The 19,059-nt window shown below is 41.0% G+C and overlaps 1 protein-coding gene across 2 annotated transcripts in view; it reads left to right on the top strand.

Annotated features, from left to right (window-relative positions):
* The window catches only part of SLC10A7 (solute carrier family 10 member 7), a 251,551-nt gene that overhangs the window by 180,283 nt on the left and 52,209 nt on the right, over positions 1-19,059 (top strand). For both annotated transcript variants that reach the window (XM_049632259.1, XM_049632258.1), the window contains one exon: positions 469-504. In XM_049632259.1, the coding sequence (XP_049488216.1) occupies positions 469-504 (36 nt within the window). The remainder of the gene's footprint in view (positions 1-468; positions 505-19,059) is intronic.

Here is a 19,059-nt window from a genome sequence, read left to right as displayed (position 1 = left end):
GGGAGATTGGTTCACATTACAAAATCACGACATCTCATTCATCACAACTGACGTGGTCTTTGCTCAGGAGAGGACCCCAACTGGGACTGAACCACCTGTCTTCTCTTGAAAGGGGGCACTTTATCCAAGTTAGAGTTGAAAGCCTTGGAGTGAGAAGGCTTGCCAGCTTCACCCGAGTGATCCATATATAACATGGAAGGCAACTTCAGTCTTAAAAGGGGCAGACGAGTTTAAGGAAGATTGGCGCTGGTACTTTTAGTGATGCCAAATATGAGTAATTATAATAGAGATGCTAAGGCATTGTGGTAGGGAGAGCCAAGACTGGGGCTCCCTCATCTTCATCACCTCAATTTTATTAAACGGAAGTGAGAAGGATCAACATTTCCATGCATCAGAGTTTAAAATGGCAAAGAAAGTGTCCTGCTTTCCAGGCTGATAAATGATCATCATCTCTTTCATTTCTTTCAGGGCATCGTTGTAACACCCCTGCTTCTGCTGCTTTTTGTGAGTATTTTGATGTTGTCTTTAATATCTTTTATTAAAAGCCACCTACAACCCATTAAGAGAGATCATTAGGAAAAAAAAATTGAAATTTGAACCCTTTTGCACCACTTTGCCTCACGTTTTGAACTGTTCCTCCAGTTGAACTGTACCAAATAATAACATGTAGACACAAAGAATCTCTGTGTTCTCATGATCCACTGATTAGGCCTCTGACTCCTGGCTGAATCATTAATTATTACAAATTAATGACCTGTGATGCAGGGCACAAATATATATGTGCTCTTTATTTTTTTGCTGCTAAAACTAAAGTGATTGCTGGTGACCCAATGTTTGATAGAACCAGGGGACCAGAGGAAGCTTAGGTTCCATGGCTTGTAGCAACCGACTTCCTTACTTTGGGGAATACTGCCTCAGTTGTTTCATCTGTAGAATGGGAAACAGTGACACCTACCTCGTCTGTCTGCCAGGGATAATGAAATGTGCTCCAGAAATAAAAAAAGCTACTGATTAACTAAACAAAAATTGCTCTGAAAATAAGAAATGCTAATTAACTGTCATTTCTTTTGGCACTATGCATATGAGAAATTAGATGAAAGATTATAATAGAAATTAATGTTATCTCATGCTGAGAAAAGCATATGTAATCATGAATGATACCTACAATATTTTATGAACTGTGCATTTTTCATACACACATTTCCCAAATATAAATCACTCCACTCATCACTGAAATGGAGTTGGGGATCATTTCTGGGAGTGAAATGTAGCTGTTTGACTAGCACTATTAGTCAGTGAATTAAAACTATGGGGAAAATTTATTTAATTATAGTGTAATTACCCAAGTTGGAATTCAATTAGAGTAATAGTGTGAGGGACTTCATTTCTTACAAGCTGTGCAGGAAGTGGAGAGGAAGAGATGCCCTACTAAACAGTTGGATACTGCATCTTTCATGAAAGACATTACCTTCAAGTAATAAACCTCGCTTCCCCCATCCCTTCTGAAATGCTAGCTCCATGCTGACAAGGTTAAAAAGAGTCAAATCATCAGATCACTTCCCTCAGCATAACAAACCTCATTAATTTGGATTTCATCAGTTCAGAATTTGCAGTGAGTCACATTAATATCGAAATGAATATTGCTTTGCATTCATTCGGAAGAGAAAACTGGGCGTGTGCCTACCTGCTCACTAGATGTGAGGAATTAGGATCACCCCTCAGTGTTCTTCTAAGACCTTGGATCACGATTTGGGAGGAGCAGCCCTCAACAGGCACAGGATGCAGTCCAGCCTGAGACCACCACCTGCAGTGAGGTCGGAGGACAAGTAGAAAGCTGAGCATCTAATCCAATGCACAGTAAATGGCTTTGTAGTCTAGGTTTTCTCCATTGCAGAAGAGTAGCATCCCTTATTCATGTGATGCTTGTAAGACGAGCTGGGAAGAAGTCACAGCCACAACTGTGGGGCCGAGACCGAGGATAGCACTTTTGGGTATCTCGGGGTCTGGAATCTCTGGGACCTTGTTTCGGCTCATGACTACAGAACCAGATGAGTGTTTTTCTCCTTCTTCTGCCCATTTCCAGCCATAATGAGAAATGTTCTCAGCTCGTTAACATTATGACATCACACTGTTGCAAGCTTTCCCCTACTCTTAGACCCATAGGCTTGTGAGCTTTGGTTAGTTCAACATTTTAAAATGATAGAGCTACAAGAATAGTTAAAGAGACTCCAAGACCCTCAACTTCAAAGTTTAATTCTTCCCTTCTGAGCTAGCTAACTAAGCTGTCCCAACAGGTTCTGTGACATCATCATACAACATCAATAGACACGTCTATGTTATATGACCTTAAATCACATGAACAGTATATAACATTTTTTGTCTGTGTAGGTGGTCATGCATTTTACAAACCAAGGTCATTGCTTAAACACTTGAATTGCCAGGCTTCATTTACCAAGTAGGACAAAAACCTGAGCAACTTAAATTGGAACACATTCCATAAAAGATGTAGTGTTTTTTATTAGCACCCCTGGTATGGGCTGAATCATGTCCTCCCATGATGGGAGGTTGAAGTTCTAACCCCTAGGACCTCAGAACGTGACTTTATTTGAAAATAGGGTCATTGCAGATATAATTATTTGAGATGAGGTCACACTGGCACAGGGTGGACCCTTAATCCAATATTGGTGTCTTTACAAGAAGCAGAGTCCAACAGAGGGAGAACACCACGTCATGATGAGACAGAGGTTAGAGTGATGCACATACAAGCCAACGAACAGCAAGGACTGCTGGCAGATGTCACAGCTGGAAGAGACAAGAGGGATTCTCCCCTGTAGATTTCAGAGGGAGCATGCTCTTGCTTCCAGAACTGTGAAACAATAAATCTCTGTTGTTTTAAGCCATCCAGTTTGTGATATTTTGTTAGAGAAGCTGAGGAAACAAATACAGCCCTTGCAAAGTGAATTGTGTCACCTTTTTACTGATGAAATCTCAGTTCTCTGTATTCTTGAGCTCTTAGAATGTTCCACCTCACCATCTTGCTCCAACTGAAACCTGTCCTCTGACTCATGTTTCTGCTGCAGGTGCCTTTCATATCACTGAGCCTTGAAATGGGGTAAGGTGTCTTTCTTGCACCTCGTTACCAATTCCAGATCATTTCCCATGCCTTCTCCACAAAATATTCTCATTCCTTTGAAGGTTAGGCCAATATGCCTATACTGCCTGCTACCACTCCTTGCTATAATTATCGGTAGAACCCCAGGTCACTCTCTAGGAGTCCAAAAAAATATTAGTACCTTCCCTTGTCTTCTTTTTAATAGTACACTTGGATTAATTCCTGGTGCTTTTCTTTTCTTTTCTTTTCTTTTAATTTTTTTTTTAACGTTTTTATTTATTTTTGAGACAGGGAGAGACAGAGCATGAACAGGGGAGGGTCAGAGAGAGGGAGACACAGAATCTGAAACAGGCTCCAGGCTCTGAGCTGTCAGCACAGAGCCCGACGTGGGGCTTGAACTCACGGATCTCAAGATCATGACCTGAGCTGAAGTCGGCCGCTCAACCAACTGAGCCACCCAGGCGCCCCTCCTGGTGCTTTTCAATATTCACATAATTGATCCCTCCTAATACTCTGGCCTCTAAATTCTTGACCTCTTCTCCAGTAAGATTGCCTTCCACTTCATCTCAGCCAATCACCCCTATAGTCACACCCTTGACTTTGTTACTGCCAGTAATGGCATCCTTCCATACTCCTATTTTCAAATGTTTTCTCTTACCAATAGCTCCTGTCTTTGTGACCTACTCCCCAAATTAAAATCTTTTCAGACCTGCTAGAATGGCCAGTTTATTTACCTTATCGCCTTAGCAAAGCCTCTAACATACTCTCCCCTCACTCCCATCCCCTCACACCCCATCTTACCTAGCCTAGATCTCTTGGTCTGTCATTATGATTACTTTTTTGTGTATACCCTCGACAACCTTGCTCATCTCTTACTGCTTTATATTTGCATGGCAAAGTGCCAGGCCTGCTAATACCCAACCCTATACCTTTTCTGCATATGTACCTGAACATGCCTGGAACACACGCTACCATGCTGACTGGTCTCATTTGAAATTCATGACCACTAACTGTGAGCCTGGTGATCATACTTACCTTCCTCTAATTAATCCTCATTCCCACTCTCTAGAGAGTCATTTCATACCTTCTCCTTGCTTCTCAAATCTCCAGTGCCTCTTCTCCTTTTTCATCTCAACTGATGCAGAAAAGAAACTAGCTGATGAGGAAATTAGAAGCAATCAGAAATTTTACAAGATCCCACCAACCTGCATCTACATTCTTTGTCTTTTCTCCTATTTCTGCAGATAAACTGTCTTTGCCCTCATCTAAGGCCAGTCGCTCCTGTTGTATTATCTCTTATTGGCTACTTAACAATACAACTCAAAACAATTTCCTTCTTTGTCCTTTATTACCAAATTTTCTATCACTGGATCGTTTCTGTTAACATATAAGTATTCTGTAATATTACATATCTTAAAAATTAAATCTCATCTTATCATGCCTACATTCCATTTCTGTCCTTTGTTTTATAGAAAAATTACTCAAAGTTATTTAAACTTATTCATCACTGATTCAGTAATAAGTATTGAATTCTTCCTATATGCAAGGTGCTTTCCTGGGTACCAAAGATATAGCAATGAGCAAAAAGATACATCTTTGCTGTTGTGGAGGTTATATACTAGTGGAAAGAAACTACCAACAAATAAGTGAAAATACAATATATGAGTGATACATACTAAAGAGAAAAATAAAAGGAAGGAGAGGAAGAGAGAAGGAGGAAGTGCCAGAATGGGTTGGGAGAATTGCTGTTTTCAATAGGGAGGTCACGGTGGGACTTACTAAGAAAATGATATTTGAGGAAAGGCCTAGAGTGTTCCAGGTGGAGGGAACAACAAGTGGAAAAGTCCTGAGAGCATATATGGTGTCCTAAGGAACAGCAAGTGGGCCAGTGTGGCTGGAATGCAGTGAGCAAGGAGGAGAGTAGATAGAGATGAAGTCAGAGCCATGACAGGGGCCAAATGATGTAGGTCCTTGAAGTCCTTTGTTAAGGAGTTTTAATTTTAATTTGAGAGAGATACAAAACCATTGAAAACGTTCTGATCACAAGAGTAGCATGTTCTGACATACCTTTTCAAAGGATGATTCTGGATGCTGGATTGAGAATAGATCGTCAGGAGATAAAGGTGGAGACAGGAAGACCAATTAGAAAGCTAGTACAATATCATGGCAAGAGACAGTTTAGCTTGGACCAAGGTGGTTGAGTAAATGGTGGAAAGTAGTTGGAAGTAGATCTTGAAAGACCTGAAAGATTGAATGAAGGTTATGAGGACACAGAAGAGTCAAGGATAACTAAGTCAATGCAATTGGAGGGGTGGAGTTACTGTAGAGAAGAAAGAGAAGGCTGTAGGGCTGGGCAAGTTGAAGGAACTCATAAAGAGCTCAGTCTTGCACATGTTTGGATTAAGATGCCGTTGAGACATCAAAGTAGAGAAATCAAGTAAGCAGTTGACTATATGGGTCTGGGATTCAGGGCAGAAGTCTGGATAAGAGATACACTTTTGGGAGAAGTCAACATAGAGATGGATTTGAAGTTAGACAGAATGAGATTACCAAGAGAGGATAGAGAAGGTATTAGTGGACTGAGTTCTGAGGCATTCTAATAATAAGTCAGCAAAGACCACCAAGGATATCCAGTTTGCTTAGGAAGAACACCAAGAGATTTTTGTGTCCTAGAAGCTAGTAGAGAATGTGTTTCAAAAAGGGAGAGAGTGGTCAACTACTTCAAATGGTGGTAATAGTTTAGAGAATGTGTTTCAAAAAAGGAGAGAGTGGTCAACTACTTCAAATGGTGGTAATAGTTCAGATACAATGAAGTCTGAGAATCAGCCATTGGTTTTAGCAAGATGGAGGTCACTGGGGACCCTAACAAGAGCTATTTCAGCAGAAATGTGGAGGTAAATGCCTAATTAAAGTCAGTTCAAGAATGAATGAAAAAGAGTTAAAGACAGTGATAATCGCCAACTCTTTTGAGGAATTCTGCTATAAAGGATGCAGAAAATGGGGCAGCAACAAAGTTAATGTAGGATCTGTTTCTAAGTTGGCAAAATTATTAGGATATTTGCATTGATATTAATTCAGCTAGAGAAGAAACAATTCAGACAGAAAAAAGAAGGGTGAATTTGTGGACACATGTCCTTGAATAGGAGAAAGAGGGTGAACTCTAGTGCACAAAGGGAGAGTGTGGCCCCCTAAGCACAGATAGTTTATCCATAGTAGTAGGAGGGAAGCCATGGTATAAGGGCAAATACGCAAGTAAATTGGTTCCTGTAACTATAGGAGCTTGTATACATTTTCTTATTATTGTTTATATTTTCCCAGTGAAATGGCAAGTGAAGCTAGGGGTAGAGGACCAAAAAAAAGCAAACAAGTATTGGAGATTTGGTGAAAGAGGCCAAGATTTGAAATAGTTATGTGGGAGATTGAATGGAATGGGCACACATAATGGGATGCTCTAGCCGCACCAAGAACCATCCTGAGTCTTTACACTTGGCTTTAACTCAGCCTGGATTTTCCCCTCAGATCTCCACATGGCTCTCTCCTTCACTTTCATCTCTGGTCTCTAATAAAATGTCATTTTAGGAGACAGCCCTTTCCTAACTACTTCATATGGAACAATATACCCTCTCTCCACCAATACCTCCCCACCTACCATACTTAATTGTTCCATTTAGCATTTATGATCACATGATATTTTAATCATTTGTCAGTTTGTTTATTATCTGTTTTCCCCAACTAGAACATGAGCATCACAGAGGAGCAGGGACTTTATCTGTTTTGATCACTACTGTAACCCCAATGCCCAAAATAGTGCCTGTCTATGGAAGCCACTCAAAAATATTTTTTGAGGGGTGCCTGGGTGGTTCAGTGGTTAAACCTCCGACTCTTGATTTCAGCTTAGGTCAAGATCTCATGGTTAAGATCTCATAGTCAAGAAATCAAGCTCCCTGGCAGGCTGTCTCTCCCTCTCTCTCTCTGCCCGTCTCCCCCTCCCCCTAACTTTCTATCTCTCTCAAAAAATAAAAATGAATTTTTAAAAAATTTTTAAAAATATTTTTGAATGGATGGTTGGTAAAGGAAGGCTGTTTCTGTACTCACAACACATTACCAGTTTATCATAAATGATATTATAAAGAATACAAATGAAAAGTCAGATGCAGAGGTACATAGAGCAAGGTCTAGAAGCGTCCCAAATGCAGGATCTTCTGTCCCTATAGAGTTTGGGGTATACTAACCCCCTACATGTGGATACATTCACCAATGCAGGAACTCTCTGAACCCTCTGTGCCAGGAACTGGGGACAAAAAAAGCAAATATTATAGTAAAAGCTGTTCCCATCACTGCTATGACTCAGGAAGTTACAAGGTTTTAGAAGCTCTATGCCAGGAGGAAGACCGAACTTATATTTCTTTTTCTTTCTTTTTTTTTTTTTTATTTTTTAAACATTAATTCATTTTTGAGAGAGAGAGAGAGCACACAAGGGAGGGGCAGAGAGAGGGGGAGACACAGAATATGAAGCAGGCTCCAGGCTCTGAGTTGTCAGCACAGAGCCCAACACGGGGCTTGAATTCATGGACCGCGAGATCATGACCTGAGCCGAAGTTGAATGCTTAACCAACTGAGCTACCCAGGCGCCCCCCCGAACTTATATTTCTTACTGTATCACATCTCAGTTGGACAGATGGATGAATGCATCTGTCCCAAGAGTTGGGTTAGGGCTACCTTTAAGACTGGTATTTCCTTCCCTGTTACATGCTCCACCTTTAGGCACACATTCCTTTGTTATAAAGCCATTTTGAAGGGACTGGCTTCATTTTCCCTCACAGTCTGTGTGTGGAAAGGTAGCATGGTATGTATGGTGAGAAGGCATAAAATTTTGGTTTGGTTTGCAGCCAGTTTGTTGTGTAGCAGTGGATTCTCCCTAATCCTTCTCAGCCTCAGTTTTTTTCCTCTGTAAAATGAGGATTATGAAGATTATGATAAGCTGAAATGAGTTAATTTATGTGAAAGTGTGCTGTAAGCTATAAAGAACCATGCGAGTGCTAATTATTTACATGTGACGCTTTAGAAAGGAAAATAGAAAATAATTCCAGGAAGGATGTCAAGGTTCTGCAGAAGCACTTATCTGAGATGTAGCAACAATCCAACTTGCCCAGACCTTAATGGTGGGCAGTCTTAAAACTTAAACCTTTAAGATTCTGTAGTCGTTTATAGTCTATAATTTTATAATCTTACATGTAAATAAATCCAGTGTTTACTGTGGCTGACAGTGAGAGCGATAAAACTTTCCCTGAAATATTAGCATTTGTTTGCTTCTAAGATGCGAAGTGTTTTGATATATACTACCTCAATTCTCTTGATAATATACCTCTGATATTGGCAGGGGCAGAAATTATTGTCTTTATGTTATCAGTTGTTATGTACCAGTCCCTGGAGTTCCTATTATAAGGACAAATTAAGCCTTGCCCAGCTTTCAAAACTGCACTTATACTTGTATTACTTGGAACATTCCATCTTAATTTTCCTTACAAAACAATGTTACAAGTAGTTAAGCATCGGCTGGATTTTAAGTTCTCCTAGGCTAGGAACAAGGCATGCCTTATTCATTACCTTGCCCCCAGTGCCAAATATTCAATAAATATTTCTTGGAAGGAGCAAAATAGAAAGGTGGGTGAGTAATGAATGATTAGATCAGTTCAGATGGTAAATGGATGGTTAGAAGGTGAGGGTCTCAGCCTGATGCATAAAGTCTTACCTTGTATTTGCTCCAAAAAAGAATTTATAGTTTCTTTTTGTTATTTTTTTTAACGTTTATTTATTATTGAGAGACAGAGAGACATAGCATGAGCACGGGAGGGACAGAGAGAGGGGGAGACACAGAACCCAAAGCAGGCTCCAGGCTCCGAGCTGTCAGCACAGAGCCTGACATGGGGCTTGAACCCATGGACTGTGAGATCATGACCTGAGCCGAAGTCAGATGCTAACCTGACTGAGCCACCCAGGCGCTCCTATAGTGTTTTGTTTTTGTTTTTTTTTTTTCAGTAGTATTAAGCAAAACATCCATGGTTGTATTCAGTGTGTGAATGCCTGCTGTGCACTGTGAATATTACAAAGCTCAATCTGATATGGATCTTTCTCTCAAAGAATTTATGTGTTCATAGAGGAAATAGAATACATTCATAGATAATTAAAATCCAAGCCCGAAATTGTAAGTATCACAAGTATCAAAATATTTCAAAGGAGATTACTAAAATAGAAAACATTTTATTTAATAGAAGAAGTGAGAAGCGGGGTTATAATGAATTTTGTTCTGGATGAAAACTTTTAATTTGAGGAAAAAGAGAAGGTAGATGGAAACTCAAAGGATCTCCTGCTTACTTCATATTTTCTCATATGCATGGTGCTGATTCTCTGTTATGTCTAACGTCACTTAAAAACTTGCATGTCTTTCCTTTCCTTGATATGGTTATTTACCAGCCATTATAATAGTCTTTGTTCAGCAGCAAATAATAGAGAATACTGAAGGAGAGAGAATTTTAAGCCTGGAACTGTAGTGTGGTAGTTAAGACGAAAAGAGACTGTAGGGCTGAGTTCAGCATTTAGGTGGTAAGATCAGGCAGCCAGTTTGAAGCCCACGTGTACCGTACTGGGACAGCCCATCAGGTGACGTGAAGCCCCTGCTTCTATGGACTTGTGTTCCCCTCCAGCCTCCTTAGCTGCTGCCACATCTGCTTCCCAACCACATCTTGTTTATTCTGAGGAGTGAAAGGAAACAATGTTTAAACTTCTTTGTTACTCCCTGTGAAAGTTAAGACAAAGGTCAGGGATAACTGTGTATTCACACCATAGAACAGCTCTGTCTAATTTACTGTGGTTGTGATCTAAGGACACCATATATTGGAGACCATATTCACGGTCTCAAACTCCATAATTCTGTAGAACACCAATTTATTTAAATAAGTTTATGCTTGGCAGGGGAAGGTCAGTAACACTTTAGGCTTGTGCGGTTAAAACAGCAGACCAAGGCCTCACTTCCACCATAGCCATAAAGGTCATTGAACATCTAGTTTGGAGTCCAAACTTTGACCACTTCTGAAAGTCATGTCCTCAGAGTTATAGATCAGACCATCTTCATATGTGGGGATGGTCAATTCAATACTTTAGGATGTTTGATAAACATTCGTCTACACCCTTACCCATTCGATAGCATGTAAGCAACCCCTTAAGTAAGTGAAACGCCACCAGTGCTGCTGTTATCTCAACTGAGTTGATATGACTTGATTTCTTGGGGATCTGGCCTCTGTTCAAGCAAATATTTATAAGGCATTATGATAGTTAGACATATGCATACATGCACCCCCACACACACAAACAGATGTACACTCACATGCATGCACACCACATTCTGTTTCTGAGCTCCCTATACGTCCCATTGATGTGACTGTCTTCTGTTACTTCCCATGTCAGTGGTTCTTAAATCCAATAGCCTTCAATTCCCACAGCACTGTATAAGAAACCTTGTTTTTCCAGGAGGAGAGGGGGAAACGGGAGGAGAGGTAGAATAATTTTTTTTAAGTTTATTTATTTTAAGAGAGAGAGAGAGAGAGAAAGAGAGAGCAAGGAGGGGAGGGGCAGAGAGAAAGGGAGAAAGAGAATCCCAAGCAGGCACTGTCAGTGCAGAGCCCGATGCGGGGCTCGAACCCACAAACCGTAAGATCGTGACCTGAGTCATAACCAAGAGCCAGCCACTTAACCAACTGAGCCACCCAAGTACCCCGAGGTAGAATAATTTTTAACAAGTATTTATAATACGTACTTCATAAAGAATCCCACGGCTACCTTTCAATGTATTATCCTCACTTTATATGAGAAAACTTAGGTTCAAAGAGGTTTTGCAATTGACTTGAGACTCTGTACAAGTAGTAAAGAACATCAGGTGCTTTCAGCCAGGCGCTGTGCCCCCTTGCACGTGCCTTTCCAAGTTGTGCTCACAAAGCATGCCTCCTAGGAGACACCTCTTATTTTAAGACCTGTTATCACCATCGATGATTATCTCTGGAACATGTGTATCCTAGGTAACATAGGAAAGACAAAAAAGAATAAGGCATAGTTATTGCGTTGAAGGAACTTAAAGCTTATTTGGGTAAACAAGAACAAATTAGAACATGGGAGAGATTTAGAGGAAAACTCTAACTGCTAACGTACCTGGTTCAGACTACATGGTGCAGGAGTTCGTGTACGAGGCGGGCCCAGCATGGGAGAGACAGATTGAGTGGCAACTTTCAAAGCTACAGTCCTCATTAGTTGCCCTCATAATTGGCCATCTGTGATAGAAAATTATTCCACTTTTAATCCCATCAATATAAACAGAAACAGTGAATACAGCCATTAGTGTCATGTACAATAGTCTGATTACATTTTGTAATATGTTCCCAAAGATGGGTTGTGTATTTGACGGTCACACACATGTGATGCGTAAAGTGACAAAACGTGAAGCACTTAAAGAGCAACTGTCCGTTTGATTGCCCCAGTCGTTCACGTTGAGCCAGTCTTCCTACCTTGTGCCCAAGTGTTCCGAAAGCAGCTGAAGACAAATCTCCTCCTGAACCTGAGAGTAGCTCATCTTTGGGCTGTGTGTGGAAATCCCTCAGAAGTCGTTCTCACACAGAGAGGATTTTGTAAACCAAAATCATCTGTGGGATCTCTTGTAAATGCTCATGCCAGCACTTCCCTCTCCCCTCTGATCTCGCTGAAACGTAATGGGTCGGGGGAGTGCCTGGCAAGCTATTTCCAAATGCTCTAGAGGTGACACTGATAAACCTCTCTTCCCTTTCCAGGATCAGTGACCCAGAGAGGCCACTGCCACTGCTGGTCTGGGACTTCTCAGACTTAGCTGAAGCCAGGCAGGGACACCGGATGACCGCAGCACTGCCTTAGCCAGGCTTTCCCCTTGCCCCTTGGTTCCCTCTCCAACAGCAGCTGCCACTGCTGGTGCTCCCTGAGCAGGTGGGGTCTGGCCAGAGTAAAAGGGAACAGCTCCCTTAGGCCACTCCTGCCTTTTGGTCCCCCGGCTTAGGGCACTCTTCTGGGGGAACTTAGATGTTTACTCCACTTGAGGGACTATTTAGCAACAATGGGCTCTTTGGTTCCCTAACCAAATAGACTGACAAGACCAAATTCTGTGGCCAAATTAGGAGCAAAGTTTGTTCCCAGATGCCTCTGAGTATCTCTCCCTCCAGCCTTCCATGTCCTGATAGCTCATTTCCCCACAGCCAATTTGCAGTTCCTTTAGGCACGTTTCACTGAACATCCTGTGTGGTTTGAGTAACCAGAATTTACAATTGTACACAGTTTCCGTCAGTGATTGGAAGGTAATCTTTTCATCTTATGTTTTAAATTAGCATATAATAAAAAGAAATGTTTTACATAATTTATCTTTAAAAAATTATTAAAAGCCTATTTTGTTTGTTACTTCTCAAAGAAAAATACCATGCATCTAGATATAAAAAGGCTCATTTCCTCTACTAAGTATATACTTTCCAGACAGTAACCCAATTTTAGTTTTATGCATGCAGCTGAATCACGATTAACAATCATATTTTAATTTTGATAAAAATCATGGCCATTTTTACGTTGAGCCCATCAGCTGGTATACATTTAAGTCCTTGATTTTGTGTAAGTCATCGATGTAGTTTGCAGGTTTCTCTGTGAGAGAAGGGGCAGCAGTTGAATGAAAGAAAGGCTAAACTATAGTTTCTGGGGAAAGATGGAAATCTCAAAGGATTTGGGGGACTGGGGCCTGGGGACACTCTCCCTTCTTCTGTTAGGATGTTTGTCTTTGTGATGGGAAGGACACCGGTATTTATGAGGGTGTCTGTGTAGAGGCACAAGAAAGGAGAGCCACTAGTAAGTGACCCCCTTGCCCCCTCCCCAGGATTGGGTTCTGCGGGCCATGGCGGAGGGTGGAAATTGGGCAGGAAGTGAACAAACACCGCTCCCTATCCAAAGTGGCTTTGTCCCGCTTTTCTCACAGAAGAGATTTACCCTTCACCGTTCTACAGTATAAACTGTAAATATCTGTTCTTATATTTTCCCTGAATGCAGTGCTAATGAAAGCAAAGACCAATCATCAGGGGTGAATTATTTAATACAATAATGTTTTAATAGCCGAGAAGAGACACAAATAGTAGAGACGCCAGTGGCTAATGGATTTCCCTGGTAGGAGATAAAAGGCTGATTACACAGCAGAGCAAGTGAAGACCTGGTGCATTAATGACAATTTACAGGTCAGCTCACTTACAGAAGTGATTGAAAACACACCATCTGTTTTCTAACTGTAGGTTGATAACTCTGATTTTACAGACGCTCAGCGTCTCCATCAAGAATTGTTACTCATTTGTCTCTCTGAGCCTTGTTTGGCCCCACAATATTTTACTGGCTGAACCCCCAGATTCTTTCCAAATCAGTTTCTAAATTGAATGGATTGATAACTGTCAACCCTGGTTCCATTCAGCCTTTCTCTGCCAGGTTATATAATGAAGCCCTAATGCCCTAAGACAGCCATTGTATATATTGGATTAACTCTTTCTGATGCATTTACTCAGATACTATTTAGGTACCATCCTTGAAAGAGTTGAGAAAATAGTCACTCAAATAATCTCCTGTGTTCTGTAGTTCAGATCTGGAACCCCAGATGAGAAAGACTGTATCATCAATTACTGCTTCCCAAGTTTCTCCCACCTCTCTTTTTGTTTCTCCTTCTCCCTCTTCTTGCTTCTGCCTGCTTTCCAGTTCCCATCTCCATGTAGGCACCACACACACACACACACACACACACACACCCTCCCTGTCTTTCTCTCACAAGGGCAAAAAAGGGGGATCCCAGGTTTGGCTTCTACCCCTGCCCCTTTCCCCATTTCACTGCTCTGTATCTTCTGTAATAAATATGCAGCAGAGTGCAAAAATGACGTGTGAGGGCTGTGGAGTGACACTTCCAGGTTTAGGTCATGGCTCTGGCACTCTCTAGCTAGTGACCTTGTCTAAGTCCAACTGTTCTGTGCCACTGTTGGCTTATATGAAAATGGTGGTACTAGTAAGACCTGCCTGAAGGAGATGCTGTGAGAATTAAATTATTTGGCATACATTAAGCATTTAGAGCAGTGTCTGGCACATAGAAAGTCTACAAGTAAAATTGCCATTATTGTAATTATAGGAGATTGTTGGGAGGCCAGGCAATGTGATCCTCTTCTTGAGACTGTGAATTAAGCAGGGCTTTGTAATTTGTAGTTGGACGGGTGGAAAGAAAAGAAAACATTGTCAGGCCTCTTTTGCTGCCTATGTATTGTTGGTTAATTGAGTTCATTAATTGAACTCAAAATTGTTGGATACCTGCTATGTGCTAGATTAGTGGTTCTCAAAGGGTGAACCATAAGCTCAGCAGCACCAACTTCAGTGGAACCATATTGGAAATGCAAATTCTCAACATACTCCCCAACCTTCTCTGAAGATGGGGCCAAGAAATCTGTGTTTTAAGAAGCCCTGCAGGTATTTCTGATGGGCTAGAGTTTGGGAACCACTGCCCTAGATGTAAAACGTAGTCACTCTGCTGGGCTCTGGGAATATAAATATAAATGAGATCCTGTCCCTGACCTTCTGGAACATACAGTGTAGTGAGAGAAACAGATTTGTACACAAGAGCAAGACTAAGGATTCTGAGAGGAACAGTGCAAACGCAGAGCCACAAAAGAGGGGGCGGCCGAGTCTGTGTTTGAGGAGGAGGGTTTGGAAAGCATTCCTAAACAAGTGATACGTGAATTAACCCTTAGAAAAGGACCAGAACTTTTCCAGTTGCGACTGGGGAGGAAAGGTATTCTATGGCAAAGAGCGCGTGAGCACTTGGTGCTGGGTAGACATGCACACATTCCTCAACTTTTAGAGAGCAGCTCCTGGAGCTGCCTGGGTGGCCCAGTCAGTTGAGCGTCCAACTTCAGCTCAGGTCATGATCTCACAGTTTGTGAGTTCAAGCCCCTCGTAGGGCTCTATACTGACAACTCAGAGCCTGGATCCTGCTTTGGATATCGTGTCTCCCTCTCTCTCTGCCCCTTACCCACTCATGCTCTGTCTCGGTCTCAAAACTACACATTAAAAGAATTTTTTTTTAAAAAGCACCTCCTGGAGAGGAGGGGTTTTGTGTTGTGTTCGCTGTTGGATTCCCAATGCCTAGAACATGCTCCTGCCTCACAGGAGGCACCAGTAACTATTTGAATGATCAAACACAAAGGTCCTGAATTTTCACATGTTTAGTTTTCGCTGCAACATTTCTTCTCTCCATGATATTAAAACAAATAAAACAAACCTAATTGTGAGTTCTCTGCTTCAAAGCATTGTATCTCTAAAAGAAATTAGCCAGTGACCAGATTGTTCATTTAACACACTGTATATTAAAATACGGGTTGGCAGTGTGAGACTATCACCTTTAAATCTGCCAGGGTAGCTCAATGAAGCACAGAGCACTGGCCTGATACATCCTTATCTTGCACCTGCAACTCTATCCAAATGGACAAATTATTGATGCTTCTTATAAACACACTGGTCTTCACAATAGAAACCATGACAGGTTCCTCATTAAAATGTGAAGAACAGAATATCCCTCGCACATACTTCCTTCTGCTTTAGTTAAAATCAACTCTGCATACAAAATGATGGGGTCTTGTGCTTTTCTGGTCATGCTCTCATATGTTACCTGATGCCAGATGCTCACTCTTCTTTCTTCTGTACTTCATAGCGTCAGAAACGTCCCCAAGAGCATCTCTGCATCTTCACATTGACCACCACGACAGGTCTGTTGCTGATTCAAAAGAAAGGACTCATGCCAAATTAGACCTCAGTACTGAGATCTCCTTCCTTTCAGAACCACTTCTAAGAGAGGCATCCTGCGGGATTTCTTCCCCAGCATCACTGCGTACCTAGTCTGGCTTCATGAACCCTGTTAGTTGCATCCCTGGCCAGCTTGCTCTGGCCTCTGATCTGACAAAGTGGGAAGCTCCTCTAACCTGTGTTCCCAACCAAGTAGACCAGAGATCACAGACCTTTTAGAGGACAAAGGGACTTTGGAGATCACCTTTTCTATTGCCTTCTAGGAACACAACCCTTCTAAACATTGAACATGGACATGGTCTATTATGTGATGGGTGGAGAAATTAAAATATATAACAAATTTTAAAGCTAAAACTGACGTGAATTTTCCTTTACCTCTCTTATCTCCAAATGCAATCTTTTAGATAGAATTGGGATTAAAAATAACCCCCAAATTAACTTAATAAATGAAGTGATGTTTTAACTTTTCTCTATTTGATCTCTGCGGTTACTGCTCTCCAGCAATACTTTTTTGTTAAACAAGCAAGCCTTCCAGTGTAGGAGAACTATGATCACAGAGTAGATTTGGCTGAAGACTTGCTTGAACGGGTTTGAGAAGCATAGCCAATTTCACATCATAAGGCAAGTATTAGAGGTGTTAATTACAAGTCATTTCTGCCTGGACCTCAGTTTTCACATCTTTAAAAAGAGAGAATGGGATTCCAAGTCTTTCAGGGGTAGGATTCTATTAAGTTTTAGGTCTTTCCCTCCAGAGCAGCATTAAGGAGCTAAGGAAGGGCGTGGAGGAGGGCTGAGGGCAGAGAACACGCAAAGCTCACTCTACTTCTTATACGCACACACACACCTCCTTCCTTCACGTGGTTCTCATCATGTCTAGATGCCCTTTGTTTCTAGGTGCATATTAGAATTAATTGTGTTACCAGTGATAAATAAGCAGTGGAAAAAATAATACCAGGTGATTGTATAACACCACTGATAATAAGAGGTTTTTAAAATATACTTAAGTTTTGTGTTTTTGTAACTTTAGAAAAAATACGGATACGGTTTTGAATGAGTGTGACACTTTTTAGCACCTTATATTTACAGATTACTTCATCTTGTTAGTCGTGCACAGCTTTATTATCTGCAAACTTATTATCTCTGCCAGGTATTGGGTCAATAAGCACTGGGTTTACAGAGGGAATATAGCTTGATATGGTTATTCATTAAGACATTTTAAAGACACATTAAATAACAGTAGAGTTGAGATAGAAAGGGGAACAGAAGAGCACCTGGGTGGCTCAGTTGGTTGAGCATCCAGCTCTTGATTTTGGCTCAGGTCATGATCTCACAGTCATGAGATTTAGCCCCATGTCAGGCTCAGAGCTGGGTGCATGGAGCCTGCTTAAGATTCTCTCTCTCCCTCTGCCCCACCCCCCATGCTTGAGTGAGAGTTCTCTCTCTCCCTCTCTCTCTCCCTCTCTCTCTCTTTCTCAGGAAGGGAGGAAGGGAGGGGAGGGAGGGAGGGAGGGAGGGAGGGAGGGGAACAGGGATATGTGAGATTATCTACCCATGAGATTCCAGGCAAGAATTGACAGGTTTTACTTGAAGGTTATCACCCTGAATCCTACTGCCTCTCTCCAAATATTGTGAACCTTATGGATAGAGCATTGAGCTGGATGCTTTTGAACTTGAAAACTTTGTTCTTTAAATTTTATCTTTCAATTCATCCAGTGCCTCAGTTTCTCTATAAAATATATAGTTTTAAAATTTCAATTCTTACCCCAGGAGCATCTTTAGAGTTAATATTTGTGGAAAGAAGGGTATATTTATTAAATACCTTGCACTTCAAAGACATAGTTGTTCTAAAATAGGGTGGAATTACTGGCTTTTAATACTTTGGCTTCTCATAAAAAGAGACCTCTAACATCCATGTAGCATGTAACACACCAGGAATTCTAGGTGTTCTTCACCAGTTTCACTTTTTCTGTTTGTCTTTCTTCATTTCTTTAGTTTATATTGGTTCTGGAGGAAAAGGTTAGGGACTACAGTTTTTGTGAGTTAAACTCACAGCCAGTGGTCAGTGCTGAAGCTAGTATTAAGTGAATGCAGGCCATTGGTGGGCAGAACATACATTCTTGGCATATTGAGTGCATATAGATTGGAGCCAAGGATGGGGACAGAATTTCATAAAATCCACCATGGTGTAGATAAGATTTTGGTAAGCTAGTTCATGCAGGAATTAGAAGTCAGTGAAAACACTGACCCCACATCATTTCATCTGAGCTAATGACTTCATTTATCTAAACGTTTCATTTGTTTCATTTGTTTTATTCTATGCCCTCATTCATTACTACCTCAAAGTCTTTCACAAAAATTATCTTTTAAGAGGTATTTCCAAGTTTAATTAAACATAGGAAATATAAAAATTGAGGTTTGGTCTGCAGGGGAAGGGTAAAAGTTCCAAGTTCCAGGGAGATTACTTGATGGCTTGAAAGAACCTGGCTGCAAAAGGGCCTCATAAAAGAGATAAACATCTATTGAACAGGCTATTGTTTGTCCATAGAGGTTTGAAAGCCAGAAGGAGGTTTCAAAAGCCATTACAAAGTTAATAGGAAGCTTGCAATTCTTGGTGGTTGAGACTAACAGTGAGTATAGGACTGTGTTTACAGATAAACACTACCTATGCTACGGACAGTAAAATCTTTATGAAGCCCAGAGTGCCATCATTAGTAAGGACGAACCAAAAAATGAGGAGGGAGGCAAAAAGAGAGATACACTGAAACTTTACGTTGAAAAATAATTTATGTTCCAAGAATTCCCGTTTCCTAGATTTTGTGTAAGAGTAAATTTTAAAGGTATAGGAGATTCATTGGCTCTGTTTTGAAGTAGAAAAGTTAGAAACTATTTCATTTGCATACATAGAAATGTGATCTTGATAAGAGAATAATGAGACACAGTATGTTTGTCTTAGGGATCTACAGACAAGTGAAATAGAAAGCATACAAACTGTGGATTATAGGTGAAATAGATCGCCATGATTATGGACAGTATGAACAAAGAATGACTTTACTAATCAGCAATGTATTTAATAA

The sequence above is a fragment of the Panthera uncia genome, chromosome B1, assembly GCF_023721935.1.
Source record: "Panthera uncia isolate 11264 chromosome B1, Puncia_PCG_1.0, whole genome shotgun sequence".
Taxonomy (NCBI): Eukaryota; Metazoa; Chordata; class Mammalia; order Carnivora; family Felidae; genus Panthera; species Panthera uncia.
Note: the sequence above shows the minus strand (reverse complement) of the source record. Positions and strands in the feature narration are given on the sequence as shown.